Consider the following 26,075-nt stretch of genomic DNA (forward strand, 5'->3'; position numbering starts at 1 on the left):
TCGATTCTAGTTGCGTTCGACAATGATGAGTGGTATCTTCAATTATATTCATTGTCCTCAATTCTGCAAATAATTAGCATTCAGTAATATATTTTTATGAAAACTGAATATATTTTTTAAAAGATCTCATATTTTATATAAATACAATGACTAATATGCAAGTACATTAAATATTCTACACACACATTAAAAAAAAAGTTTATTCATTATATCTTTTGTAATTATTTTACAATCTAATACTAATTATTCAAAACTGAGATATAAATATTAGTCATTAATTTAATTCTCAGATATGATTTTTTTATTAATATTACTACAATAATATTCTTAAAAATAATAAATAATTATATATAATTAATGTTAGATATTATTAATTATATTGAAATTAATTCTTTTAATTTATTCCTAATTTAGAAATAGTATTGTAATAAATAAATATGGATATATATATATTTGATAACGAAAGAATGAGAACTATCTAAAAAAGAATATTTTGCTTACAAGATCAGACTCAAATCAATGAGCTTAAATCTAAAACTATCAGCTTTAGGTTGTTATTCTCGTTTCTAATAACAATTCTTTCTAATTTGATAATAAATCTGAATAGAAAAATGTGTCTCTATTGTGTGATATAATAGTTGCTTTCCATTTACATCAAAATACAGATAATTCTCACTTGCGTTCTCTCTCACTCGCATGTATGCTACGTGCGAGTGAGAGAGAACGCAAGTGAGAATTATCTGAGTTTTGATGTAAATGGAAAGCAACTAATATAAATATTGAAGAAAATTTCACACAGCAGTTCTCAGTTACAAACTTTTCTACAACGTTATTCGCATTTCTCTATCTTCTTTGTTAAATTTTCTTACTATGTGTACAGATCATAGACAAATAAAATACATTAGACGAGCCCCTATCCTTAAGCCCGTATCAAACTACGCATTGAAAATTGAAGATTAAAAATTGAAATTTGACTGATCAGAATAAAAGAAACTGAAATTTCTTTGTCCTGATTGGTTAAGTGCCAGTCTACAATAGGTGATGTAAGCCCTAAGCTTTAAGAAATTGACCAATCACAATCAAGTATGAGGAGAATACTCGACTGTGATTAGTCAATTTCTTAAGGCTTAGGGCTTAAATCACCTATTGTAGGCACTTAAGCACAATCTTAAGGCACCTTTACATGGCAGCGTTAAGCGTCTGCGCAGAAAATTGCGCAGAATCTAATTTCAGCCTAGAATCTATCTCTTTTAAATTCTGCGCTTATGAATACCGGCCTAAAATTTCTTTGTCCTGATTGATTAATCGAACTCTACTCCAAGAAATAAATTTTGGAACGCAACTCTGGATGCATCCGTAGGGCTGCGTTCGGAAACATCACCCGTGTGCGCACGAGTATCGTTCTATCTTTGTTTAACTTTTAGTAAATAACAAAGATAGAACGACGCTCGTGTGCACACGGGTGATGTTCTCGACGCGTCCCAGCTATGCCAATTTGTGTAGGCTTAAAGCCCGTATCAGACTACGTATTGAAGATTGAAATTTGACAAATCAGGATAAAAGGAACTAAAATTTNNNTGCGCAGAATCTAATTTCAGCCTAGAATCTATCTCTTTTAAATTCTGCGCATTTTTTTGCGCGGACGCTCGACGCTTAATGCTGCCATGTAATGGCACCTTTAAAGGTAACATTTCATGGGCAGTAAAAAGCAGCAGCAGGTTAGTAACTAACTAGCATTGTTTGGTGATTTTACAGAATTCCTGCGTTGTCCATGAAATAGGTTTTTTGCATATCTATTTATGTATGTATCTATTATTACTAATTATTATCTATCTATTATTAGCTTACCGCATTCGAGGCGCAAGGCGCAAAAAGGAACTCTTCTATCGATATTAACGACATGTCCGTCTATATTAATTCATACGTCTATGGGCGCAGCGCGCCGCGCGTTCGCATCGTTTGCGTTTGCCACAGCCGGGCTTGCGAAGCGCGAAATCGGAATAACGAGGGTGCGCGATCGAGAAAACTCGTGTCTTCGTTTTTCGCCGTCGTCGGTGAATTTTCTCCGGCGAGTCGCGATCACCAACTGTTTGAAGAGGATGGCGAAACAATTCTGAGAGGAGAGTGGTACCCGTCGTTCAACGGTTCGTCTCTCCGCCGTTGATCTCTCGCGTGACGCTTCTGCTTCGAAATCCGGTGCGCGATACGAGATACACGTTCGTCGATAGACATTCGTGCACTCGCGCGCACACCATACGCACGCACTTACGCACTTATTCTCGTAGTGTGCTTCGGTGCTCGTTCATTCGCTTAGCACTCCCGCTCGCGGCAGAGAATGACATATCGCGACGCGCGGATGACGCGCGACGTTCACGCACGCACCGGGAGGAGGAGCGTCGTCGAGACGGAGCCAAGTGATTACGACGGTTGAAAGGGAAAAGATCCGGAAGATCGTCAAAGGACGATCTGCCGATCGTGTTCAGCCGGACAATGGCAATCTCGAGCTGGATGATATGGGGTAGAAGTCTACGCACCGGCCGATCTCATCGAAGTGCGTGCATGTCATTTATAATTTAAGAATCTCGCGCGAAATGTTTGAAAGCGAATCGCACTTCACGTCTTCTCTTCTCGCGTCTCTTTTTGATTACAGGCCGCCAAGATAGCGAGGACAATTGCATACAGCTCGATCTGTCAAGAGGTTAGTAACCTAACCTGCTACAGGACATCGTGCCCTCCCTCCTTCTCTTCTCCTCCTCTTCCTTTTCCTCGTCCTCGTCCTCTTCGGCGCTATCGACGACGTTATAGTCTGTTTCGCACTTGTTCGCACTTCCGTATATTTGTTTACCTTACGCCTGGCGGGCGCAATATTGCGCAACTTTTGCCTCCCGTCTCGTCAACGATCGGTTTGCCGGATATTTCAACGACGAGAAATATGTAGATATTTTTCAACGATATCGAATGATACTGATCTGTTGCCATTCGAGAGTTTGAAAGGTATCTTTATACAGCTTGATCTAAAATGTGAGGGATGGTCAAAGTATTTAAGGATATACAGTAAATTCTCTATTGCAGATTTTCTTTAGATCAATCTGTATGTAAAAGAGAGAGTATCCTTCAATGACATTATCTCAATTATTATTCTTTTCTCACCTGTAATTTATATATATATATATATATTTTGGTTATCCCTTTTTATTATAAAATTTTTATGAATAGTCAGAGGAATAATTAATTTACTTTGTAGGATTGAAGGAGAATGTCAAGGAAGTCTTAACTAATCTTTGCCAGCGTCACAATGTTCCAAGCGCAAAGAAGCTAGCATATCTTAATGCTATTGTTAAGTTGATTAGCGAAAGCGATTCCCAGGATTATGGATACACTGCAGAAGATTTGTTTTGTTGGTATGATTTGCTAGCACTTAAATATCTATTATATCTAATAACTAAATACTGATGAAAAAGGAGAGAATGCTGGTTAAGATTGTTTTATAAATTATAAAACTGTTTTCACTCTTTTAGCTTGCGTGTGGCTCTGGTCCATGAAGCAACGCAGGTGCGCGCCGCCGCGCTACGGGCGGTGCGTTACATGCTCAAGAAGGAACAAGATGTCATCGCGATCAACAGGCTGCAATATCCGTATTTCGTGGCGCGTAGCATGGATGTTAATCTTCGCAACGAAATGGAAAGGATACAGGCTCTTCGACTCGTTAGGAGAATCCTGGTATTAGCCCCAAAGCATTTCAGTCCCGCTTTAGCGAGATCTTTAATTAGTTTGACCAACAGTGGCATAGAGGAGAGGGACCGTGCATTTAGAGCGTTTCTAGCAACTCTGTGCGAGTTAGGTGTCCTGAACTCGAATCTACTGATAAGCTGCGGCGGCGTCGGCGCACTGGCAAGGGCCGCGATGACCGGTCAAAGCGCTGCGGCGGTCGAATCCATCGTTGGAGTGTTGCTGCGCTTGTTGAACAACCCCGACACACGCAGCAGTGTTTCTCTTTTATGCTTTGCCGCACCCTACTGTGAGCTTCACTCCTCGAGCATGGAGAGAACCAAGGAGGAACGCGAACAAAGGTTTGCCGCGAGCAAACTGGCTCTATTAAGCATTCTTCGCTCGTACTCGGGCGTCCTTCATTTCTGCCGACCGGACAATAATTCGGGTCTCAAGGCCATTGCAGATATCTTGTATGTGGAACAATTGGAAGTGCGCGGCGCTGTGCTGGAATTACTTTACCAGCTGTTAGACCTGCCACTGCCCACGTGGACCGACGAGCCCGATGTCGCGTTGGCTGCAGTGGATCCCAGCAGATCGCGAGACTCGTGGAAACTATCCGAAGGTTTTGTCGCCGCCGAGGGAAAGTTTATACTGCCATCCCTATCGTCACATTGTCCCAACATCACAGAAATACACTCAGCGTTGTTAGTGTACGTTCTTCTGGATTGCGGTCTCCATCGAGCTCTTGCGGAGACCATCGTCTCCAGCGACACGTTTATCTCGGTGCGCGCGGCGGTTCTTCTGGGAGCATTGCTACATCTAGCTCATTCGCTTCTACCGTCCGAGCTTTGCGACCTTACGCCGCCGCTGCCGAATCTATTGGAGCATGCTAGCGCCGGCAAGCATCAGGCATTAGCGGCGATCACAATCCTCGAGCGAATGCACACCATGATGCGACGCAGACCTACCCCGGCGAGTCTCTTCCTCGATCGGATTCTTCAGGCCGGCACCTGGTTACGTCCGACTCTGCCACGACGTCAACGACCGTCCGGTAGGCACTGGTTGCGAATCGGTCGTGAATCACCGATCACGCCGTTGCTGAAGGATGCGCAAGTACTCAGTTCGAAAGACGCTCTCGCCTGGAATTGGCCGATAGTACGGGCGATTCTGCGATCGCGCGAAGATGCGACGCGGATCCTGCACGATTCCGATCATCGATTGTTTATGAAGCGGCTTGTGCGTTACTTCAGACCATCGTGGAACGGTTATAGTAGAGTCGAGCTGAGCACAAATGCGACGTTGGCGCGCGAAGCAACTCTCGCCGGCTGTGATTTGTTGAATTGCTTGTTGGAACTACACGAACCGGAGGGCGCGCGATTGCTCAATGAGCTGATCGGCGACGTCGCCGAACAGATCAGTAACATTCGCACCGCCGAATCCGCGCATGATTGCCTGTTCTCGCCACGTCACATGTCTACTACGTGCTGTCAGAAATATTTCCTTTTCCTCGGCCAGTTAAGCTACTCGGCCAAGGGAACAGTGGTTCTCAAGAGCTTCAATCTGTTGGAAAAACTGCAAGATCTCGCGCTAGCCACTAATCACGACTGCTATGTCAAACTAATCGTCTCCAGTCTGGATTATTCCCGAGACGGTCCCAACAGGAAGCTGTTAAGCAAGATTATCTCCGAGGCGACTTTGTGGAGTACACGTTTATACGCTACGCAATTCTTACGATTAATACTCCGCGCGAGAATGACTGACGCAGTGCGCTGGGCAATGTCGTTGTTGGCTGATCGACTGTTTGATACCACCACAGCTGTGGCGTTAGCTGCGTTGGAAACGTTACATGAGGCCTGCAACGAGACCGAGTACTTGGAAGTGCTATTGCAGCAAGTCGGACAGTCGTGCGATTGCGACAAATGGCCGCAACATTTGGGTGACAAGGGCTACCTGCTGAAGATCCGGCTTTACTCTCTTCAGCAGGGTTTTGCGAATCTTGCCGCGCCATCGGAGGAACTGGAGAAGTGGATTGGACCCGGCGGTTTTGCCGAGCGATATGTGGGCCTCGTGGAAGGCGAGATACACGATGCGTTAACGCGTCGTCAACGCGACGAGACCGGGAGCTATCAAAGAAGGACCAGTAACGTGGCGATGGTACCGCATGACATTTTCGTGCCACCGCATCTGATCGGCCAGCTGGCGCAGCACGATCTCGGGATGCAATTATTGTTACGTCGCAATGTAATACAACGTTTTGCCCGATTACCGCAGCGATTCTGGCTGGAGTTTGGTGGTCGTGATTCAGAATCGAACTCACGATGTGCCAGAACGAGTCGTCTGCCCATTGGCGTCACTACTACGACCATCACTGCCGGCATTGCCGACGACGTCGGTATCGTATCAGAGGAATCTGGTACGGATGAAGCCGTGGAGCAATGCGGCCGCCTCGAGACGATTCTCGATTCCGAGACATTGGAAAGTGAGTTGACTCACGATACGACGAGCCAACCTCGGACCGAGTCACTAATGGAGATCCGTCGTAAAACTAGCGTGGACGATTCCAGACACACCACTCCGGAGCGAAGCTGGAGGATGGAGACTGTCGAGTTATCGCGTGACGATCACTCTATAACCGGTCCGAACGGCGGCATTCTCAAAGTCAAATCGGCTCTGTGGGCTCTTGGCCACGCGGGCACATCCGTCGCTGGTGTCGAACACCTCAATCACCTGGGTATTATAGAGATGATCGCATCCATGGCGGAGACGTGCCCGTATTATTCGGTACGCGCCACCGCCATGTACGCTCTCAGTTTAATCGGTACCACACGCGCCGGCGCCGACGCGCTGGCAAATTTCAACTGGCCGTGTGTCAGGCACCGACGCGGCGACAATTGGCCTGTGGTGCCACCCTCGACCAGGTATCCGGTACCAAGCCCGATCCCCGTGCAGCGACATCATCGCAGCCTTAGCGACGGTAAGCCGGAACTGCCTGAACCCCTCGTGCGCCGAACCAGGAATCGATCCGAGAGCGCGGCCACGGATCTCGAGGCACGGCGATACATTCTTCCGTAAGTAAAACGATTAAAATATTTATCAAGAAAGACAATTGCAATTATATTAATTTGTAAAATAATTGGTCTTTATTTTAACGAGAAGCCCGAAAAATCATCTCGAAACTTTAAACATAAAGAAAATGAGAATTCATTGTTTTTTGTTTACTTAACATTTAGATTAAAGCTACAAACAATTAGATTCCCGAATATTATTTTATACATTTTTCATAATGTTTTAATATTAATTTTTTTAATTTTTTTAATATTAGTATTTTTTTTAGAGAGAGAGGCGAAACTCCAAGTCCCGTTTCGAGTATACAAAGACTTAGCCAACAAGATGCTGAAGGATACGCGCGATTACGTAGTTTACAACGTCATCGCAGACCGAGTTATTCTCAAAGTAGTTTAGAAGTATGTGGATTGTTCTCAAAATCTCTTTGAAAATACCACTTAACAGCCTTCTTAAATAATACAACGGTAACATATTGAGTCTTTATCTTTGCAGATGTACAGTTTAGATGGCCGTCTTTCGTTGCAAAGCCTATCGGAGTACGATTCGTCCCGCAGCTGGATTGCGGAAAACGCGGTTCTTACTCCGACGCCACCTCCCCCGGAGGACGACAACGAGAACTTGTTCTACATGGGTATTTGCTTGCCGAGGAGGCTGCTCGTGATCTTTCCCGAGCCTCCTCAACCGTCGCAGCCGACTATCTTCGAGGATATCGTTAGATTCGAATTAGAGACAACCGAGATCGACGAGGAATCCAACTCGGAATATGACGTCGATAGCGAGCATTGCCGCACATGTCTCATTTGTTATCACGGCAAGAGTGGCAAGGATGCTAGCACGGAACAAGACATAAAATTGCGAAAGTAAGAAATACGATTCTTTACGAAATTACTTATACATTGAAGCTAGAAAATATAGTTATATAATTATGAAATGGCGAACACATATACATATTGCTGATTGATATATTAATTTATTAATTAGAAATTTGAGAAATTGTAGCGTTCTTGATTGATTTAAATCAAAGAATAAAATACTTTTCTGTACAAAGTTCATTATGTACAATTTTGTTATGTTGTATAGAGAAATACTTAGGCATACACAACGGCTTGCAAATCCTGTATGGTATCGTCTTAGTCGTCAATCGTTACTTAGACTGAGACAGCGGTATCCCGAAAAGTTTCAGGTATGTTTTGCTTTTCTACAATATCTCAATACGCAGAAATAATTTATACATTTTGTGTCATTCATTTTCTTTTTTTCAGGATACCTGTTTGTTTTCGGATGTAGCCGCTCGTCTAAGCACCGGTACGTACAGGATGCCGGCGCGGCGATTTCTGCAAGAATTGTTTCTAGATTCTCCATTTGACGCAGTAAGTTTTCTACAATATGTATTTCTGTTATCAATTCTCCCGTAATCGGATGATTCTTATGACGTCAGCGCTTGCGTCAGCGTTATTTTATAGTCGGTAATATGTAGTTCACGAGATTTCTGAAAATAAAAACACAGTGAAGTACAATCACCGCAAAGAATTCATCTCTAAATTTAATAGTAAAATTCTGCGCTATATTTAAGAATAAACAATTGTATCAAAGCTATATCTACATCGAAATTATACTATCAACTTGTTTTCTTATCGCGTTAAATTTACTTATAATTAACATTGTGCACTTAATTAAGTTCAAAAGCAAACATACAGCTTTGATTGTGTAATGTTATTTAAAACAATTTCCATTTTTACACATGCAGCTTTATGTCGAACCAATCAACATTCTGAAGATACCAATTGGTACAGAGGAGAATCCTCTGCAATCACCTGTTCCTAGTTCCGAGGCTAGCCCTCGACAGCAATCTACCAGTCCTGCGGAGGGCAAGATTAACGGAAGACTTACTTTAACTGAGATACAGACAGCACAATTGGCCTCGGTCGCCGAGGAATGTTCCTCGATCGGCAGCGAGTCCTGCAACATTGCGCATCCGTGTAAGAAGAAAGCTCAGGAGATCGCTCGATCGACGCAGGAACGACGCAGCGATGAGAAGATCATAGCCGAAATCCTGAAGCCAGAAGAACGGATACGCTTGTCAAAGAGTTCCGATAGATCGTTAAAAGTATCAGGTACAAACACTGCCATCAGCCTTGATTCGTAGTTTTTGAACTTTCGATTACTACTGTGTGTACATATTTTGTATTAAAATAATAATGATGTATAAAAATAAATTATTACACACACTGCCGGAAAAATCAGAGATATATTCTTATAAATGTATATATATTTCAACGTTTCCTTCTACTTTTCATATGCTTTGCGCCTATACGGAATTATTTATTAATACGATTGAAGCAATTGTTAATTTATATTTTTTGTCCGTAACAGATGGTCCACTTTTTCCGTATTATTTTTTAATGTCAGTCAATTATTTATTTTTTTTAGCGGAAAAGTGATAAGAAGCAGGATACTTCTCTTATGTAACATTTTATATATATATGTGTGTATACACTAAAGCTTATACTTTTTTAATAGTATATCTTCTAATATATTTTCTCTCTGTTTATACATATTATAATTTTTATATATTATATGTATCAAGAAGAGAGAGCAGGATAAAACACTAACGAAACAATCATAAATGTCTACATATTTTACACGCAAAACCCTTTTTTTGTTTATCACGATATTTTTGATATTTCTATCGCCATTAATGATAACTCTACATTATCGACATTGTTTGTCTGATTCTTGCTTGAATTCACTAAATTATCGTTAGTTGACGCGACAATCGTTACTACGATTTCTGTTTTTGTTTCGAATATTGCCGATCGTTCGCGTCATCGCATCACGTTCTCCATAATTATTTCCTCGAGAGGGTAAACGATACGCGAATTATCCCGATGACGATGACGGCGAACTCCAAGCAGGGTTCCAAGCGGTCGAAATGGGCCTTAGACTTTTCCCACAAGTACGTAACCTAATTTGGGGAGGCGAAGGACACGTGTCCAAAGAATTTCATTGACGTTAATGAACCATTTGCACATATTCACATATTCATTGAATATATCAAATTTAATGTTTGTTCCTTTTTTAACTAAATGCACTTTCTGCATTCTTCTGCGATTTTTCTATTCTTCCATCAAACTCTTGATCATTATTTATTTCAAACAGAAAGTGCATCTAAAGAAAAGTAGAAGTCTGCTTCTCTTAGTGCTTTATTTACATAATTTTATTTTAAATAAAAACTACGTTGTTAAAACTTCTTTGCTCTTTACAGAACAAAACAAGACAAAAGCGTGGAGATACCATCTCCACCAGGATACACGCCTACTGGTTCCCTATTTCACAATGTGGAGTACATGAGAGAAACGGATTCTAATCATTTGATAATAAAGAAATCCTGGGACTTGGCATTGGGACCTCTTAAGCAAGTGCCCATGAATCTATTCATCATGTACATGGCTGGCAGTTCAATTTCGATTTTTCCCATCATGATGGTCGGTATGCTCATCATCAGGCCGGTCAAGGCGTTATTCACACTGCAGCAAAGTAAGTATTCCAACTCGACAAAAGTAAATACTAAAATATTATATCGCAATTTAACTCGCCGTTTCCCTCGTTCAGCATTCAAAGTGATCGAAGGAACGCATGCGTTTGGACAAAAGTTCGTGTACTTCTTGGGACAATTAGTGAATATCGCGTTAGCTTTGTACAAGTGTCAATCGATGGGTCTATTGCCAACACACGCGTCCGATTGGTTAGCGTTTGTAGAACCGCAAACAAGGGTGGAATATTCTGGTGGAGGTTTCATGTATGTTTGATGCGAAGATTACGATCAGTCAATATTGTAAGTACTCGATATACGCGTTTGACGAGCGCGATCGTGAATATAGCTAAGTTATATTATGCGTGTGTCGCATTTAAATATTGTTTATTAAATAAAATAAAAGTATGGAAAAATAAGTGGCTGTCTCTTTGTACATAGTATGAATACATATATATACAAGTGTAGTGATATTTCTTGGAAGATATAGCTAAATGTTACATTTACATCGTATCAGTAATGGCATATACATTTTCTCTTCTGGTATCGGAAGTGGTTACGTTTAGGAGAAATATAGAGCTATGCTATGGCTTTTTCTTATTTTCTTCTAGAAACTGGAGTACTCGTTGATATATTTTTGCCGGCTCATCCACGCGCGGGACCTACATAGCATAAAAACAAATCAGCTTCGAGAAATGACAAAGTATATACTTATCGTATTAAAAATTTTATATTACACACACATGAAAAAGAAAGTAGTGAGCAATTTGTAATTTTATTGCACTTAAATTGACCAATCAATTATAAGAATTGCTTTTTATCTTATCAAATATATAACATACCTCATAGTTTTGCGCTATATATATACCGGCGTACACTCCAATACTTAGACTAATCTGCAAGTCATTATTATGTATTTTTAAAACTATAAGAATCATCATATATATACGTAGCTGTTTACATACCAGAAATCGGAGCATATTGACTTTTCAAAACAGATTTAACCTAATCTTTCACTAGAATGTCTCTAGTTATGCTCTTCTGTGCCGTTTGACATCCAGATAAAAGTATATGTATATTCTGATCATCAAGATATAGGATGGACTGCTAATGGCAGTGGAAGGGGAGTCGCACGAGTAGAGTGAGAAGCAGATAATATGAGGTCACTTCCGTCTCTTTCTAATAAAACCTGATTGGTTGGCACAAAATCAACAGTACTGCTGATCCAATCAGGCTTTATTAGAAAGAGACGAAATGTGACCTCATATTATCTGCCTCTCACTCTGCTCGTGCGGCTCCCCTTCCACTGCCATCAGCAGTCCATTCTATATGTCGATGATTCTGATACATCCAAATATTAGAACATGAAACATATGCAAATGTGATAAGTAATGAAACAAATTTAGCAGCTAGTTAGAATTTGTTGGTTATTTTGTGACTGAAAATACGCAGTTTGTGTAACTAGATCTAGTTTTTTTCTGAATAAATGTTACTGATTATGTTTAACCAGAAGAGGCGCGTGCAATTCAAATTTTTTTTAGAGATCCTCTAATCTAACTAATCCTCTCTTTTAATCTCATTTTTTAAAGATCTCTAATATTTCTTAAATTAAGAATATTTCGTAATATTTCAATATTTGTTATTAACAACGAACGGAAGATTAAATAAACGAATAAACCGAAAAGAAAAAGAAATAACATGTATCAATTCTTTCAATAAATTTAATAATTTACTTATTTAAATATGAAAAATTGTTATATAAAATTATAAATAGTCATGTTACTCAAATTATATATATAACAACGGGTTTTATTATGCACACATATTTTGCTCTCAAAATATACGTTCAGAATACAGTTGTATAGAGAGTGATAACATAATGATATTATAAAGAGACAGAAGAGAGAATCCTTATAATTTACGCTAATAAATTCATAAAATTTTCACACATAAAGAGATTATATATATGTAGGATATATGTGCATCTACTTCTTATATATAAAAAAAAATTATTCTTTCTCACAAGAGATTTCGTTAAAAGGTATTAAAGGTCAATATCTTTTAATAAACTATGAAAGTAAGATGTTTATCTTCTAAAAACTTTTGCAGTAAAGTGACTTATTACTTACACTAGTAATAAGTAGACAGAAATTCTAAATTCTTGCGGCATTTAAAAAAAAAAGCGTTCTAACCAACTTATTATGAATAGTATAGTAGGATAATACTAAAATTCAAAGTTATGTAGAGTTGGGAATAAACGAGTACTTATTTGGCATTATATGCCTAAAAAAAATCGTGGACTCGTAGGGACTGCAACTATATATGCAAATATAATATAATATAATATATACACACGTTTGATTTAATAATAACAATCCTCGTCATCTTCATCCATAGCGAAGTCACTACCAACTCCGGAATCTGGTATGTAGAGAGGGCTGCAAAGTAAAATGGATAAAATACATTAAGCGTACAGAGTTAAAAAAGAAAATAATCTCTTTTTTTTTAGAAGAGCATACTTACTTTATCGCTCTGCAGGTGAAAACTACAATACGCTTTAACTTTTTATTGTGGAACAAGTAATTAAAGGACCACAGGCATCCATCTTCCCCAAATGGATCTGATGCAAAATCCGGATTATAACTGCAAATATATTCTTTCATTATGTTTTTAATTAATTTACATGTTCTATATAATTAATCTTATATATGCTAATGTAATCTTGTATTACAGATCACAATTTTATATAATGCCTCACAAGAATGCATATATTTCATTTTGTTTATACTGCAGCAAAACAATCATCGAATGTTTACCTGTAGATATCACATTCCTTCAATGATATCTCTTCGTCAATGGCCGCCCACAGAGCATCATGCAAATCGCGATAATGATCATTCGCAGCGGCGTTGAGATGGCTTTGTACCGCGTTCTTTACATATTGTAAATTCGGTTCTTTGCTAAACTCTTCGCTCTTGGCATCTGAGAAATCGTAGTCCTGATTAAAAGTTGAATTTAACGTAGTAGTCAAGTAAAACAATGTTTTTCTATTGATAGTATCGCACAACGCAGTCGCTCCCTCTTCGTCGCCAGAGACACTATGACTGTTAAAAAAAGAACATTGTATTAATAGGAGACTGTCAATCTATGACTAAATGTACACAGTGGTTTTATCGAAAAGTAAACGTAATCAATGTGAGACAGTTAGCATTGATCAAACAGAACTTTCTATAATTGGAAATTTGACAGATAGATATCTTGAAAATACCTCAAGTATCCCTGAGCTGGAGAGGTTCCTAAAAACGTCTGCGGCGGTGATAAAGCTTGCAAATCGTGCGGCGTAACTCCCTCTTCTGAGTTGAATCGTTTGTACATCTGTTTATCATTGCCTGCCATTTTGCAAGAGTAACTCTCGATCCTACAATGATAAAAATACATGTCAATATTATCAAAATTGATTCGAGATAAGAATCTTGCATCATTTATCTTACCTTGCAATTATCTTGCTATCTCCAGTCTCGATGGACAAGGCACTGTTTAAAGCTTCGAAACATGTATTCTCCAGCAATTTCATGATGACAATAACCGCGATAGCTCTGATTATGCAAACAACTGAGCCCCGAGCTGGAAATTGTTGTATTTAGTCTCCTTGATCAGGTCACCTGTCTTACAATGTTGACATTTCTGTGATCTGAAGAGCCCTTGTCGTTGCTCGCTATCCAAGCGAATCTTAATCGGTTTTCTCAGATTTTCTTACAGCCAAGCCGTTCAGTATAAGCGAAATGTCAGAAAGCTTCTTCGACTTCGAAGACTTATCAAGTGGTTGGGCATCTCTTTTATGTATATGAAGATTCCTTTCCTTTTCGAGTGTACGAGATTAATCGTCGACGTAGAGATCTTCCCGCCTTGTTTACTGTACTTGCACATTACAGATAGCTAATCAAGGATTTGGGGGAAGGTGATAGAGTTCTAGAACGGACTCTTTAAACGCGAAATAAGAGCTCCCACAGGATCGCGAGCTAGTCCTTGCCTTCGTACGCTTTGCGCGCTACGCGATAGAGAGAGACGGATATACGAAGACGAAACGAGAGCGAGCGAGATCGAAACAAACGACGCGATCAAACTCACGGAGAGACAAAGACGCTCGCCTCTTTCTCGGACTCCCTACGATTCGAATTATCGTCTCTCCGGCGAGGGTCGCACAAAACACGCACACAGCTACGTGAAAGAACGATTTCGCGATTTCACGGTGTTCCGAGAGACATAAAATTCTCAGCGGGAGTAGTCGCTTCGCCTATAGAGAAAAGGAGCGAGAGACCTTTATGCGTAGCGTCCGCTACTGACGAAAACAATCCATAATTAGGGACATTGTTGTCACTGTGACGTAGTATCACGGTCACTGTCGAGATCCCAATTTCAAGTTATACTTGAAGTTTCGTTAAATTCGTCCCGCACTCGACCTTACTCGCGCGCGAGCTCGACCAGTTTACCAACTAATTGCGACGCGATGTCAGACAGTCAGACTGACGCGTTTACTGCGCACGTACACGCAACATATATATATGATTCACACATGTATACGCGACAGCTGTGTGCGTGTATACATATATGTGACAGAAATAGCATCGCAGAAGCGCAAGACCCTATCGCTATTTCTCTCTCTCTCTCTCTCTCTCTCTCTCTCTCTCTCTCACTCGCGCTCGCTCGCGCACGATGAGAAACGCGCAGTAAGCGAAATGTCAGAAAGCTTCTTCGACTTCGAAGACTTATCAAGTGGTTGGGCATCTCTTTTATGTATATGAAGATTCCTTTCCTTTTCGAGTGTACGAGATTAATCGTCGACGTAGAGATCTTCCCGCCTTGTTTACTGTACTTGCACATTACAGATAGCTAATCAAGGATTTGGGGGAAGGTGATAGAGTTCTAGAACGGACTCTTTAAACGCGAAATAAGAGCTCCCACAGGATCGCGAGCTAGTCCTTGCCTTCGTACGCTTTGCGCGCTACGCGATAGAGAGAGACGGATATACGAAGACGAAACGAGAGCGAGCGAGATCGAAACAAACGACGCGATCAAACTCACGGAGAGACAAAGACGCTCGCCTCTTTCTCGGACTCCCTACGATTCGAATTATCGTCTCTCCGGCGAGGGTCGCACAAAACACGCACACAGCTACGTGAAAGAACGATTTCGCGATTTCACGGTGTTCCGAGAGACATAAAATTCTCAGCGGGAGTAGTCGCTTCGCCTATAGAGAAAAGGAGCGAGAGACCTTTATGCGTAGCGTCCGCTACTGACGAAAACAATCCATAATTAGGGACATTGTTGTCACTGTGACGTAGTATCACGGTCACTGTCGAGATCCCAATTTCAAGTTATACTTGAAGTTTCGTTAAATTCGTCCCGCACTCGACCTTACTCGCGCGCGAGCTCGACCAGTTTACCAACTAATTGCGACGCGATGTCAGACAGTCAGACTGACGCGTTTACTGCGCACGTACACGCAACATATATATATGATTCACACATGTATACGCGACAGCTGTGTGCGTGTATACATATATGTGACAGAAATAGCATCGCAGAAGCGCAAGACCCTATCGCTATTTCTCTCTCTCTCTCTCTCTCTCTCTCTCTCTCTCTCGCTCGCTCGCGTACGATGAGAAACGTGCAGCCAATCGCGTTACGTCAGTGCACGCATGTGTGCGTGACGCGTCTCGCACCGCGAGCGCGCGTACGCATTTATGTGCGAGGCCGTGACCAGTGTTTTTCTCATCTGAAAAGAGAAATATTTCACGTCTCGGCTCACGCATTTAAAATAAGACAACTGTATATTCAGATTTTGTATGGAAAAAACACAAACAAAATCACGATGAAAAGCGTAATTGGAATAAATTTCTTGAACCAAGGACACTTCTTTATTCCTATATTTCTCTATCAAATTTCGTAGAATTTTACAAATTAATAGAGCGCCATGATATCATATATATATACATAAATTTGATATAGCTTGAAGATTTAGAAAGAGGAAAAAGAGACAGAGCGTGGATATAAAAGAATAATTAAACGAATAATGAATAACTTGATAACAATTCGTGATATTTTTTCAATGTTGCTTCCTCATTGTCAGATTATTTTGAAACATTTTTACGTATACGTATATCATATGTGTATATGTGTAAATACTTTGTATTATAACGTTGTGTAGGTATGTTTAATTCAACTGCGGCGCGCGCGTCAGGCGTCAGGCTGTGTTTTGGCATAGCTAGACTAACCTGTCTCCTGTCTCGGCACAGGATGGTGAGGGAAATGATAAAAGTTTGTTGTTAAAATGTCTAAACGGAATAGCGACTATGTGGTTACGGAGCATCGCGATTTACAGGTGAGTCGAGAAAACGACAATCCTATGTTAGAAAATAATAATAGAACGCTTTCTTTTTTTATTATCGCGAGGAAAAAAGAAAATGCGAGTGTTTATGTGTTGATTTCCTTTTTTGTTACACTTAGGCGAACAGCATGGCTGTGGACGCGACCGGCAACTACGTTTTGTTAGCCGGGTAAGTAACCGGTATCGCACTTTCAAAATTAGTGCGATAAATTATCTGTTTCATGCCTCAAATTACTGTACCATTAGAGAAACTAATTCCTCGAACTGTAGTAGATTTGCATTGCAAATATTTAACGCAATAAAAATTATCTACATTTTTCATGACGAGATTATTTTATATTGTCTCCTTTAGACGCAGATATTTGGCAGTAAAACATTTGGATGAGGATGTGAATGCGGTGAAAAAGTTCCAGCGACAGAGCAAATATGAGGTTGGCTCTGCTGAATGGAACCCATCTGATCTAAATTGTCATTTGTGCGCAATTTCTGTAAGATTTTATGTATCTCTTTTATATGTAGTATATCGCCAACAAAAGCTATATTATTTGAGAGATATGGAAAAGATATGTATATTATCCTATTTTATTTTAAACTATTTTTTTATTTTAGAGCAATACACGAATTGAGATATTGACTTTTAATGGAGCAGGAGGATATGAATTGCAAACCATGCAGAGCCTGAAAGCTCACACTCGTGTGGTTAGCGATCTAAACTGGCATCCCAAAGAACCAGATATCATTGCCTCTTGCAGTATTGACACATTTATACATATCTGGGACATACGGGATCAGAGAAAGCCATGTTTGTCTCTGTCTGCAGTTGGTAAGATGATATATTAAAGCATAATTGGATGATTCTTTCTTGAATAACAAATAAACATTTTTGTATTTTCCCTATAGTGGGATCATCCCAAGTACGTTGGAATCCACTATTATCGTATACTTTAGCCACAGCACACGATGGAGATGTTAAGATATGGGATCAGCGAAAAGCAACAAGTCCTGTGCAATATATAACAGCCCATTTGACCAAAGTATACAACTTTGTTACATTTATAATTATGTATTATATTTATATCTCGAATAATTTTTGTGAGAAAGTCAAATCAAAATCAAAGTGATTTTAGATACACGGTTTAGATTGGTGTCCCTTTCAACAAAATCAATTGGCAACATCGAGTCAAGATTGCACCGTCAAGATCTTCGACATTGCCAATCCGCGCAGGGCCGAGAATATCTTGACAACGAATTCTCCTGTGTGGAGAGCAAGATATACGGTAAGAATACATGTCGAACGCAGACTGTTTATTATAACTATTCTACATATATTACATACTCCAAATACATCTATACGATACTCGTGATCATTTGATGAATTTTTATAGCCTTTCGGGGAAGGTTTAGTGACAATAGTGGTACCACAGCTGCGTCGTGGAGAAAACAGTCTTTTGCTATGGAACACGTCGAATCTCAGTGCACCAATTTACACATTTGTAGGCCACACAGATGTTGTGCTCGAATTTCAATGGCGACATCTGAAATTAGGTATTATAATTGAGATGTGTACTAAAAATTATTCATAAAAATTATAAAAGCATAAAATATGTACATTATTACAACTCTTCCTATTTGCTTTTAGAAAACAGCGAATTCGAACTCGTTACATGGTCCAAGGATCAGTGTCTAAGGATTTTTAAAATTAATCCCTTTATAAAGAAAGTAGGAACATATCCTCTTTATACAGTTTTGTGAATTATAAAGATTGTAGATAATAATAATGTTTCTCTTGCTATTTTCAGTTATGCAGTAATGGTATTGACGATGGTCTGTCAGTTTACAGCCAGTATTCTGAGGAAAACAATCTAAGTATGTATGTCGAATTATCAAGATATCGTGATATTTTTACGATAAAATTTTAACGCAACGGATATTTTTATAGGAACTCTGCAATCCGTTCAAGAATTGCAACTTAATGCTTCCCAGAGTGAACCTGAGATAAATTACATAACAAATAAAGTGAACGAGCCTGTGGCACAATCTGAAACGATCAATTTTACAGACAATTCTAAGAAAATCTCGTCTCCCACTCAACCAAAGAGTTTGCAGCAGGAGTTTTCCCTAATAAATATGAATATACCAAATATAGAGGTAACTCGGAAGATTATTTTACACAAGATACAAATTGATGAAGCGACTAACGCGACTTGACATTTCGTTCCAGGTAAATGCAATGGACGCGACGGAGAGGAGTTGTACCATAACCGCTTGTACAAAGAATTACAATGTAATATTAAAAGTAAATTTTCCTGTGAATTATCCATGCAGCGCGCAGCCTACCTTTCAATTTTGTCCCGGCACGTCGATCGACAATACGATGATGACCAAACTGCTGAAAGTTCTCACGCAAACCGCTCAGCATCGTGTCAGGAAGAACAGATCGTGCTTGGAACCATGTCTTCGGCAGCTAATTACAACTTTAGAACAAGTAAGCAAGTTTTGTACTTTTTATCGAATTAACATAGTATAACCGAATAAAAATATTGATCTTTATCATTGTGCTTGCGTGCAGATGTGTAAGAAAGACGAAGATGAGGGCGGTCACTTGGCGTATCACATGCAGGATAACAGCAACTTTCTGAACTCGTCCAATATCTGTGCGAATTATCACGATTCTTATATACCGTTTCCTAGAACGTCTGGCGCCAAGTTTTCCTGCGTAGGTACGTATATCGCTCGATATCGTCTCTCAATGTTTAACTTGGCGCGCTTTTCCGATTCTGAACAGGTATCCTCGTTTGTTTCGGTCGTCCCTCCTACACGAGAAAATCGTTGTTGAAACCGGGAGATGCAACGCCCAGGGCATTGTCCGCTTTGGACAATAGCATCGGTAATAGCGAATCTTTTATGCATATGTACCGAAGTACTTACGTGCCAACCAACGACAATATGTCTATCAGCTCGTATTACTTCCAAGATCGGGTAAGATATATATATATATACATCGTTTATTTCTATTATATTTATGTAATTACAATTTTAACATTAGCAGAAAGATCTCCGACGTGGATTGCATGGAACAGGTAGAATGCACGATCGATCGTACTTCAAGAATTATCACCCGATGGTTATGATATATGACATATCGTCGTTATTCTTTGTTAATAAGGAACTCGCCGAGAAATATACGTGAGTGCGATGATTATACATAACATTCGAGTCGTGACATATTTTAAAAATCTATAAAAATATTTTATTCCTCTCTTTATAGAATCAATACTGCTGACATTCCCGCCATGTGTCAGTATAACGCGAACGTGGCTGCTACATTGGAACGGTCTGATTTAGTTCAAACTTGGTGTTTAGCTGGTCTGATCATTCCGCAGCCACCTTCCAATACCGAGCATAACTCTTGCCAATCGAGCCAATCATCTGATATTGACGCTCCATGGCCTTTACATCCTTGGGGTCAACATTTGATTCATTCTCTGTAAGCAAGTTGTTAAGTATTTCTGTGATTTTTCATTATTATATGTGTGTTAAAATTATATGCATATATATAAACTGCGTCCATAAGAAAAAAAATATATTAAATCTATATAATAAATTGAATAATACATATATTTTTATAGATTAATATTTTCTTTTAATTAAGACAGATATAAAAGTCGAAAAACAAAGATTTTAAAAATATTTACTTAAAAGCACTTTAATTACATTACTGCATGTGTGTGTGTGCTCTTTTTGTAGAATTGTAATTTTAATTGTCAATCGATTAACTATGATATATTAATTATTCTGTGTTTCTGTTCAGAATACAACATTATGCTAATCAGTCTGATATTCAAATGGCCGGTATGCTGAGTTGCGCACTTAGCTACCGATCGGAGAACACACATCCTGCACAAACCAGGCTGACTAGCAAATCCGTGAACGTCAGTGTAAGTATGTAATTCGTGCGAAAGAGCAAAAAGTGTGCCGTGTTGAAAACTTTTCCTAATGTGGAGCAGCACCAATACCCTGTAAAGTTAATGGGAAAAACTGTGTATATGTTCAACAGTCACACACACACATCTTTGTCTTCTATTCAGTATATGCGTTTTCCATATATTTAATAAGGAGGGAGACACCTTTTTATGCACAGCACGTGTCTCTTTCTTCCGATGCATGAGGGAATATATGATGTTTTATGTCATTTGTATTAATGTTTGATACACAAAAATACAACGGTACAGTATACATATCTGATAATAAATAATATTAATGGATAAGGATATATTGAAAGGATAATTCAGATCATTAGTTAGTGTAATTAGTGTTTACAAGAGAATCTTAGGAAGTACGTGCAATAAATAAAATTTCAATTTGAAGTTTTGCATTATTATACATGTAATAAATATAAATTATACTGTACCGACGTATATTTTTTATGTCATCTATAATTATACAAATATCATAGCTAACGATATAATATGTTACGTTTTGTTATAGAGGCTTTCCACAGGAAAATGGTGGTTAAAGGTAAGATCTCTGAATTCTGTTAATAAAATGAAGTGTTCTGGTTCTTAGGATTCTATTATATGATCAATATTTTACATTCACCTCTGAGCATCGGACTGGAAAGTGTCACTATGCCACATGCAGATTTGCTCATTGCGCCTGATTAAAATCTGGATGCATACAATCTTTACACTTGTATAGGTGTGATTGATGAAGAAAAAAAAAAAACAAATTAACACGCGTATCGCTTGTAGCAAATCGCAGTTGGTGGTTAAACAATGTGTGCTGTTTGCTATGATTAATTATGCATATATTTCATATAGATAAACAATCTGTGAGAGCTCACACATACATTATTCATTAATGATAATTCATTAATGATTATCGTATAAATATTAATTAACGTTAATATAGATTATCTACACATAAATTGCGAACCTGTTTTATTCGATTATTCTTTATAGCCTGGCGGTTCGCCTTATCATACGATCCATCTAGCAGATACCACAATGGAGGGGTGGAATTTTCAAAATCTTCAGAAACAACATCGGTCTAACTCGTGGTCGGAGTCGCTCGACGATTTGAAAGTCATTCAAGACACGTTTGGGGATTCAGCGAAAAATATTAAGTAGGTTGTATAAAGACAGATGGTACAAATTAAGTCTTTTAGACTTTAATATTTTGCGTTTATATATGTTTCAGTTTTTAATATATCCAAATATATCTTGTTAGCAGGTTGTTCGATGAGAAATATACGGCACTGTACGACAGTTACAAGAAATCATATGCTGAAGCATTGCACAGATGGGAATTATTGGATGGCCGGGCACAGGTATTGAAACATTTAAGCGCGTCCCCGTTTGATGTGCAAAAGGGCGTCGAGTTGCAAAACGAGTGTCGTCTCTGCAGTAAGATCAGTCAAGGTCCGCAATGCGCGAACTGCAAGGGACTGAGCTTTCAATGTATCGTGTGTCACGTTACAGTCAGAGGTTCGTACCAGTTCTAACAAGTAATATAATTGTAATTTAAAATTAAATTAAAGCTTCAATTTTCTTCTAAAAATCTAGGTGCGAGTAATTTCTGCATGTTTTGCGGCCATGGTGGACATATTGAGCATTTAGCTGCGTGGTTTACTAAAGAGACGGTATGCCCCACGGGCTGCGGTTGTCATTGCCTGCAGGAAAACTCAATGCTATTTAAAATATAGGTAATGTAGATGAAATTGTACATAATCATGATCTGTGATAGTTATTGTTATGAAAAAAAGAATACATTTTCTTTTGTTCTACATGTTGTATCAACATAATTTTTTTCGAAAATTACTTAAGAAATAATTCATGATCAAGGATGAAAATATGAAAGAAATAGTAAAAAAGGTGATACGATTAAGTAAAAACCTAAATAATTCTTGATCACAATTAAATATTAACAAATTATCGATTCGTTATCATACAAGATTGTTACACAGGAACAAGCTAATCAATCAAATACTCTATAAAATTGATTATGTTGTTAATTCCAATTTTATAAAAAATCAGTTGTATATTTATAACAAGAACAATTTATTATACGATGATTTATTGTAAGTTTTCTCGCAAGTACTAGTATCGTAAGTACTAGTAATAGTAAGTACTAATATCGATAATGATCAGGTTTGTAAGGTCCTTCTACAGACACGTCTAGATATTTGGCTTGTTCTGGCGTCAGAGTCGTCAACTTTACGCCCAGATGATTCAAATGTAACGCCGCAACCTCCTCGTCCAGTTTCTTCGGCAACATGTGCACGCCGATCGAATATTGGTTCGATTTTGTCCAGAGTTCGATCTGTGCGAGCACTTGATTTGTGAATGAGTTGCTCATGACGAAACTCGGGTGGCCCATCGCGCATCCTAAATTCACCAAACGACCCTCCGCGAGTAGTATAATATGCCTAAAATATGAGTGATATGATTAAATTCATTATTGTAAGGTAAAATTCGTTCATGTTCGATTTCGCAATCTTACACATACATACCTGCCGTTCTCCAATCGGTATCTATCCACTTGTGGTTTTATATTGATCTTTTCTGCAGCGTTCTTCTCTAGCCACGTGACGTCGATCTCGCAATCGAAGTGTCCTATGTTGCAGACGATAGCGTCATTCGGCATATTCATAAAATGTCGACCCACCACGATATCCTTACATCCTGTAGTGGTCACGTATATCTGGCCTTTTGTAGATGCCTCGTCCATTGTCGTCACCTGAGAATTACGACAACGAGAATGTGACAATAATATTTGATCTTTCTATTTTTATACTTTATTTAATTTTACTGAAACTTATTAATTTCTCTAGAAACTTATTAATCTCACAATTTGTGACATAGGGACACTTAATCAATGATCGAAATGAGAATTTGATAAAATTCTACGATCAGTCGAATTTCTTTTACCTCATATCCTTCCATAGCTGCTTGAAGTGCATTGATTGGATCGATTTCTGTGATAATAACGCGACCTCCGAAAGCTCTGAGACTCTGCGCACATCCTTTGCCGACATCTCCGTATCCCGCCACCACGCATACTTTGCCGGCGATCATGACGTCGGTCGCTCTTTTGATGCCGTCTATCAATGATTCTCTACATCCATACAGGTTGTCGAATTTGCTCTATTAAAAATGTAAGATCTAATTAGTAATAGAGTTAAATCTGTTGTGTTATTACTTGTATATTACTTATCTTAATCATCTTTATTAATTCAGTAGAATTTTAGTCGATTTTTGAAAAATATCTTCCGGTGTAATAATGAAAAACCTAATGTAAGTGTCTAATTTCTCACATATTGCATCAGAATTTCTTCATATGAAAACCTACTCGCAATTCGCTTATCATTCTCTTATCTATTTCGTCATTATTCTGTCGTATTATACTACGCACAATCATATTTATTATCTCAATTGACGCGAATGTGGTGACTATTTGAATCTAATCGCTTCTATATTGATAGAGAGTTAATCATTCACAAACTTGCTTATTCATAATCTTGCACAAACCTTCGTAACAGAGTCATTGACATTAATGGCCGGCACTTTGAGTATACCCTCCTTCATCATGCGGTAAAGATTATGCACTCCGGTGGTGGTCTCCTCGGATAAGCCACGACATTCCTCCAGATACTGTGGGTACTTGCTATGCACGAGGTTGGTCAGATCGCCACCGTCATCGAGAATCAAATTGAGTGGCTTACCGTCCCGAAAGACGAGAGTCTGCTCTATGCACCAGATGTATTCTTCGTCGGTTTCGCCTTTCCAGGCGTACACTGGCACCCCGGTTTTCGCTATGGCCGCTGCCGCATGATCCTGGGTGCTGAATATATTGCAGGACGACCATTGCACCTGCGATATAAGAAAGGTTTTATTGAAGTTTCGTTTCCAAATATTAGATTCTTAAGCAACTGTGTTTCTAAACATGTAATCGATTTTTATAGGAAAATGTATTTAATTTCTTCTTTGTATAAATATAAGCTATGACTTATTCTCTTGTGATGATAAGTTTAGAAAGATATAAATAATCGTAACATTATTGAAGCCTTTTGTAAATATTCTCTAAGTTAACAGAAATGCACAAAAGACTTTTTGAAATGCAAAAAGATTTTTCTTATTCTAATATCTATTTAGCATCGTATCCACTTTGCTATCAAATGACTCAAGGAAAAGGTTATCTGTTCTATTATCTATTCTGTTCAGATTCTATAAAAGAAAAATCACAGTCATCTCGTCAGTAACATCATATCTAGCTTTATCTGCTCTTTAAAAATATAAAAATCATTTTAATAATATAAACAATCACTGGAAATTTCACTGTTAATTATGATTAAATATTATGTCAAAAACTATTATGTAAATTAATTCGTTACAATGTTTCTTTAGAATAAAAGTTTTCTCAGTGCTCACCTCTGCACCGAGTTCTACTAAAGTCTCAATCAGCACCGCGGTTTGTACGGTCATGTGAAGACAGCCGGCGATCCGTGCACCCTTCAGCACCTTTGATGGTCCATATTTTTTCCTGATCGCCATGAGTCCCGGCATCTCGTTCTCTGCCAGGGTTATCTCCTTGCGACCCCATTCCGCCAAAGTGAGGTCGGCTGTCGATAATCGAAAGATTTATTTCAGACAAGCCGGGAAATTTGTCGATAAAATATTAGAATAGAAGAGAAGAGTTGCCATATATAATTATATACGACATGTAGTCATATATAATTATATCATAATTCATGATGGGTAATCATATGCGTGTACAGAAAAATTATTAGAAAACAGAATCTTTAAAAATAGCATCTTAAAATATAAATAGCAGTGCACATAAAAAGAATTTGACAAATTATTTTACTATTAATTACATATTACTATCAATAAACTTATCTCATTATTATTTTATATAATTATATTAAAATTATCGTACTACTCTATATATAAAAATTTTCGGAGGCATCGACAAAAATGCTGGGTATAAAACGCTCCAATTAGTAAGCCGAAGGTTCAATTGGATATTTTCGCGGAAACTTTATAAATCATTCTCTACATGTGGCAAATCACGCAACGATACGCATCGAACGCGACATCTCGTTCGCTGTCCAGGAAAGACAAGTACTTCGCGTTGTTTCGCGACGAGTGCGAGCACATGTTCGTTCCGTGTTCGCGTTATCCTTGAAATCTTCGCGTCGTTCGTTCATTCATTTCGCTTACCGACTTTGTACGCAGGCTTGTTGGACATAGTGCTTCGGTGATGTACGTTCGGTTCGAGTACTTCGCCGACGAGTGCGAGCACATGTTCGTTCCGTGTTCGCGTTATCCTTGAAATCTTCGCGTCGTTCGTTCATTCATTTCGCTTATTTCGCTTACC

At 38.9% G+C, this 26,075-nt stretch overlaps 6 protein-coding genes and 3 long non-coding RNA genes across 16 annotated transcripts in view; 3 read left to right on the forward strand and 6 right to left on the reverse strand.

Moving 5' to 3' along the window:
- Positions 1-926, reverse strand: part of LOC115245090 (speckle-type POZ protein B-like) — a 7,923-nt gene extending 6,997 nt beyond the window's left edge. Inside the window, exon 1 of the mRNA XM_029823195.1 lies at positions 818-926. The gene's annotated coding sequence lies outside the window, so the exon portion shown is untranslated. The remainder of the gene's footprint in view (positions 1-817) is intronic.
- Positions 927-1,952: 1,026 nt separating this feature from the next.
- LOC115245021 (rapamycin-insensitive companion of mTOR) lies at positions 1,953-9,280 on the forward strand. 2 transcript variants are annotated; one of them, XM_029823079.1, is made up of 9 exons: positions 1,953-2,551; positions 2,651-2,698; positions 3,245-3,401; positions 3,519-6,779; positions 7,034-7,175; positions 7,270-7,637; positions 7,858-7,960; positions 8,040-8,147; positions 8,525-9,280. In XM_029823079.1, exons 1-9 carry the CDS (start codon positions 2,491-2,493, stop codon positions 8,921-8,923), a joined length of 4,647 nt encoding a protein of 1,548 aa, XP_029678939.1. In that variant the 5' UTR covers positions 1,953-2,490; the 3' UTR covers positions 8,924-9,280. The 2 variants fall into 2 exon arrangements, with proteins under 2 accessions (XP_029678939.1, XP_029678940.1); XM_029823080.1 differs by having other exon boundaries at positions 7,046-7,175.
- Positions 7,728-9,432, reverse strand: LOC115245025. Its single transcript, XR_003885472.1, has 3 exons — positions 9,287-9,432; positions 8,668-8,830; positions 7,728-8,266 (listed from the first exon to the last, which is right to left on the reverse strand). It is a non-coding gene; the product is annotated as an uncharacterized LOC115245025 (long non-coding RNA).
- A 91-nt stretch (positions 9,433-9,523) lies between these two features.
- LOC115245023 (ER membrane protein complex subunit 4) lies at positions 9,524-11,079 on the forward strand. 2 transcript variants are annotated; one of them, XM_029823082.1, is made up of 4 exons: positions 9,524-9,733; positions 10,043-10,314; positions 10,390-10,612; positions 10,921-11,079. In XM_029823082.1, exons 1-3 carry the CDS (start codon positions 9,666-9,668, stop codon positions 10,584-10,586), a joined length of 537 nt encoding a protein of 178 aa, XP_029678942.1. In that variant the 5' UTR covers positions 9,524-9,665; the 3' UTR covers positions 10,587-10,612; positions 10,921-11,079. The 2 variants fall into 2 exon arrangements, with proteins under 2 accessions (XP_029678942.1, XP_029678941.1); XM_029823081.1 differs by lacking the exon at positions 10,921-11,079 and having other exon boundaries at positions 10,390-10,725.
- LOC115245024 lies at positions 10,684-11,441 on the reverse strand. The gene is made up of 3 exons (XR_003885471.1): positions 11,275-11,441; positions 11,152-11,205; positions 10,684-10,971 (listed from the first exon to the last, which is right to left on the reverse strand). It is a non-coding gene; the product is annotated as an uncharacterized LOC115245024 (long non-coding RNA).
- Positions 11,442-12,097: 656 nt separating this feature from the next.
- Positions 12,098-14,917, reverse strand: LOC115245000 (repressor of RNA polymerase III transcription MAF1 homolog). The gene is made up of 5 exons (XM_029823048.1): positions 13,801-14,917; positions 13,578-13,727; positions 13,126-13,413; positions 12,833-12,952; positions 12,098-12,747 (listed from the first exon to the last, which is right to left on the reverse strand). Exons 1-5 carry the CDS (start codon positions 13,881-13,883, stop codon positions 12,672-12,674), a joined length of 717 nt encoding a protein of 238 aa, XP_029678908.1. The 5' UTR covers positions 13,884-14,917; the 3' UTR covers positions 12,098-12,671.
- Positions 14,918-16,333: 1,416 nt separating this feature from the next.
- On the forward strand, positions 16,334-22,484 carry LOC115244996 (GATOR complex protein WDR59). Of its 5 annotated transcripts, none has more exons than XM_029823044.1 (20): positions 16,334-16,691; positions 16,817-16,866; positions 17,050-17,185; positions 17,307-17,520; positions 17,598-17,731; positions 17,825-17,974; positions 18,083-18,242; positions 18,337-18,416; positions 18,497-18,563; positions 18,637-18,845; positions 18,919-19,182; positions 19,267-19,417; positions 19,483-19,676; positions 19,747-19,883; positions 19,966-20,184; positions 20,509-20,635; positions 21,186-21,215; positions 21,659-21,822; positions 21,927-22,183; positions 22,262-22,484. In XM_029823044.1, the coding sequence occupies exons 1-20, from the start codon at positions 16,641-16,643 to the stop codon at positions 22,399-22,401; spliced, it is 2,934 nt and encodes a 977-aa protein (XP_029678904.1). In that variant the 5' UTR covers positions 16,334-16,640; the 3' UTR covers positions 22,402-22,484. The 5 variants fall into 5 exon arrangements, with proteins under 5 accessions (XP_029678904.1, XP_029678902.1, XP_029678906.1 ...); XM_029823042.1 differs by having other exon boundaries at positions 16,335-16,691; positions 19,744-19,883; XM_029823043.1 differs by having other exon boundaries at positions 16,641-16,691; positions 19,744-19,883; positions 21,930-22,183.
- On the reverse strand, positions 18,091-19,764 carry LOC115245001. Of its 2 annotated transcripts, XR_003885469.1 has the most exons (5): positions 19,626-19,764; positions 19,379-19,510; positions 19,035-19,171; positions 18,307-18,545; positions 18,091-18,232 (listed from the first exon to the last, which is right to left on the reverse strand). It is a non-coding gene; the product is annotated as an uncharacterized LOC115245001 (long non-coding RNA). The 2 variants fall into 2 exon arrangements; XR_003885468.1 differs by lacking the exon at positions 18,307-18,545 and having other exon boundaries at positions 18,095-18,232.
- Positions 22,430-25,967, reverse strand: LOC115244999 (adenosylhomocysteinase). The gene is made up of 6 exons (XM_029823047.1): positions 25,919-25,967; positions 25,127-25,317; positions 24,227-24,568; positions 23,627-23,842; positions 23,209-23,435; positions 22,430-23,124 (listed from the first exon to the last, which is right to left on the reverse strand). Exons 1-6 carry the CDS (start codon positions 25,944-25,946, stop codon positions 22,827-22,829), a joined length of 1,302 nt encoding a protein of 433 aa, XP_029678907.1. The 5' UTR covers positions 25,947-25,967; the 3' UTR covers positions 22,430-22,826.
- Between the last annotated feature and the right edge of the window lie 108 nt (positions 25,968-26,075).

The sequence above is a fragment of the Formica exsecta genome, unplaced genomic scaffold, assembly GCF_003651465.1.
Source record: "Formica exsecta isolate Colony F162 unplaced genomic scaffold, ASM365146v1 scaffold90, whole genome shotgun sequence".
Classification (NCBI taxonomy): Eukaryota; Metazoa; Arthropoda; class Insecta; order Hymenoptera; family Formicidae; genus Formica; species Formica exsecta.

Coding starts and splice junctions, on each gene's coding strand:
- LOC115245021 (XM_029823079.1), top strand. CDS start 2,491: ATGGCAATCTCGAGCTGGATGATATGGGGTAGAAGTCTACGCACCGGC. Junction 3,402..3,518: donor GCAGAAGATTTGTTTTGTTG/GTATGATTTGCT, acceptor TCACTCTTTTAG/CTTGCGTGTGGCTCTGGTCC. Junction 6,780..7,033: donor GCACGGCGATACATTCTTCC/GTAAGTAAAACG, acceptor TTTTAATATTAG/TATTTTTTTTAGAGAGAGAG.
- LOC115245023 (XM_029823082.1), top strand. CDS start 9,666: ATGACGATGACGGCGAACTCCAAGCAGGGTTCCAAGCGGTCGAAATGG. Junction 9,734..10,042: donor GCCTTAGACTTTTCCCACAA/GTACGTAACCTA, acceptor TGCTCTTTACAG/AACAAAACAAGACAAAAGCG. Junction 10,315..10,389: donor GTTATTCACACTGCAGCAAA/GTAAGTATTCCA, acceptor TCCCTCGTTCAG/CATTCAAAGTGATCGAAGGA.
- LOC115245000 (XM_029823048.1), bottom strand. CDS start 13,883: ATGAAATTGCTGGAGAATACATGTTTCGAAGCTTTAAACAGTGCCTTG. Junction 13,414..13,577: donor CCAGCTCAGGGATACTTGAG/GTATTTTCAAGA, acceptor TTTTTTTAACAG/TCATAGTGTCTCTGGCGACG. Junction 12,748..12,832: donor TTCACCTGCAGAGCGATAAA/GTAAGTATGCTC, acceptor TTTACTTTGCAG/CCCTCTCTACATACCAGATT.
- LOC115244996 (XM_029823042.1), top strand. CDS start 16,641: ATGTCTAAACGGAATAGCGACTATGTGGTTACGGAGCATCGCGATTTA. Junction 17,975..18,082: donor TGTGGAGAGCAAGATATACG/GTAAGAATACAT, acceptor GAATTTTTATAG/CCTTTCGGGGAAGGTTTAGT. Junction 19,884..19,965: donor GAACTCGCCGAGAAATATAC/GTGAGTGCGATG, acceptor CTCTCTTTATAG/AATCAATACTGCTGACATTC.
- LOC115244999 (XM_029823047.1), bottom strand. CDS start 25,946: ATGTCCAACAAGCCTGCGTACAAAGTCG. Junction 23,436..23,626: donor CAGCTATGGAAGGATATGAG/GTAAAAGAAATT, acceptor CGTAATTCTCAG/GTGACGACAATGGACGAGGC. Junction 23,125..23,208: donor TACCGATTGGAGAACGGCAG/GTATGTATGTGT, acceptor CTCATATTTTAG/GCATATTATACTACTCGCGG.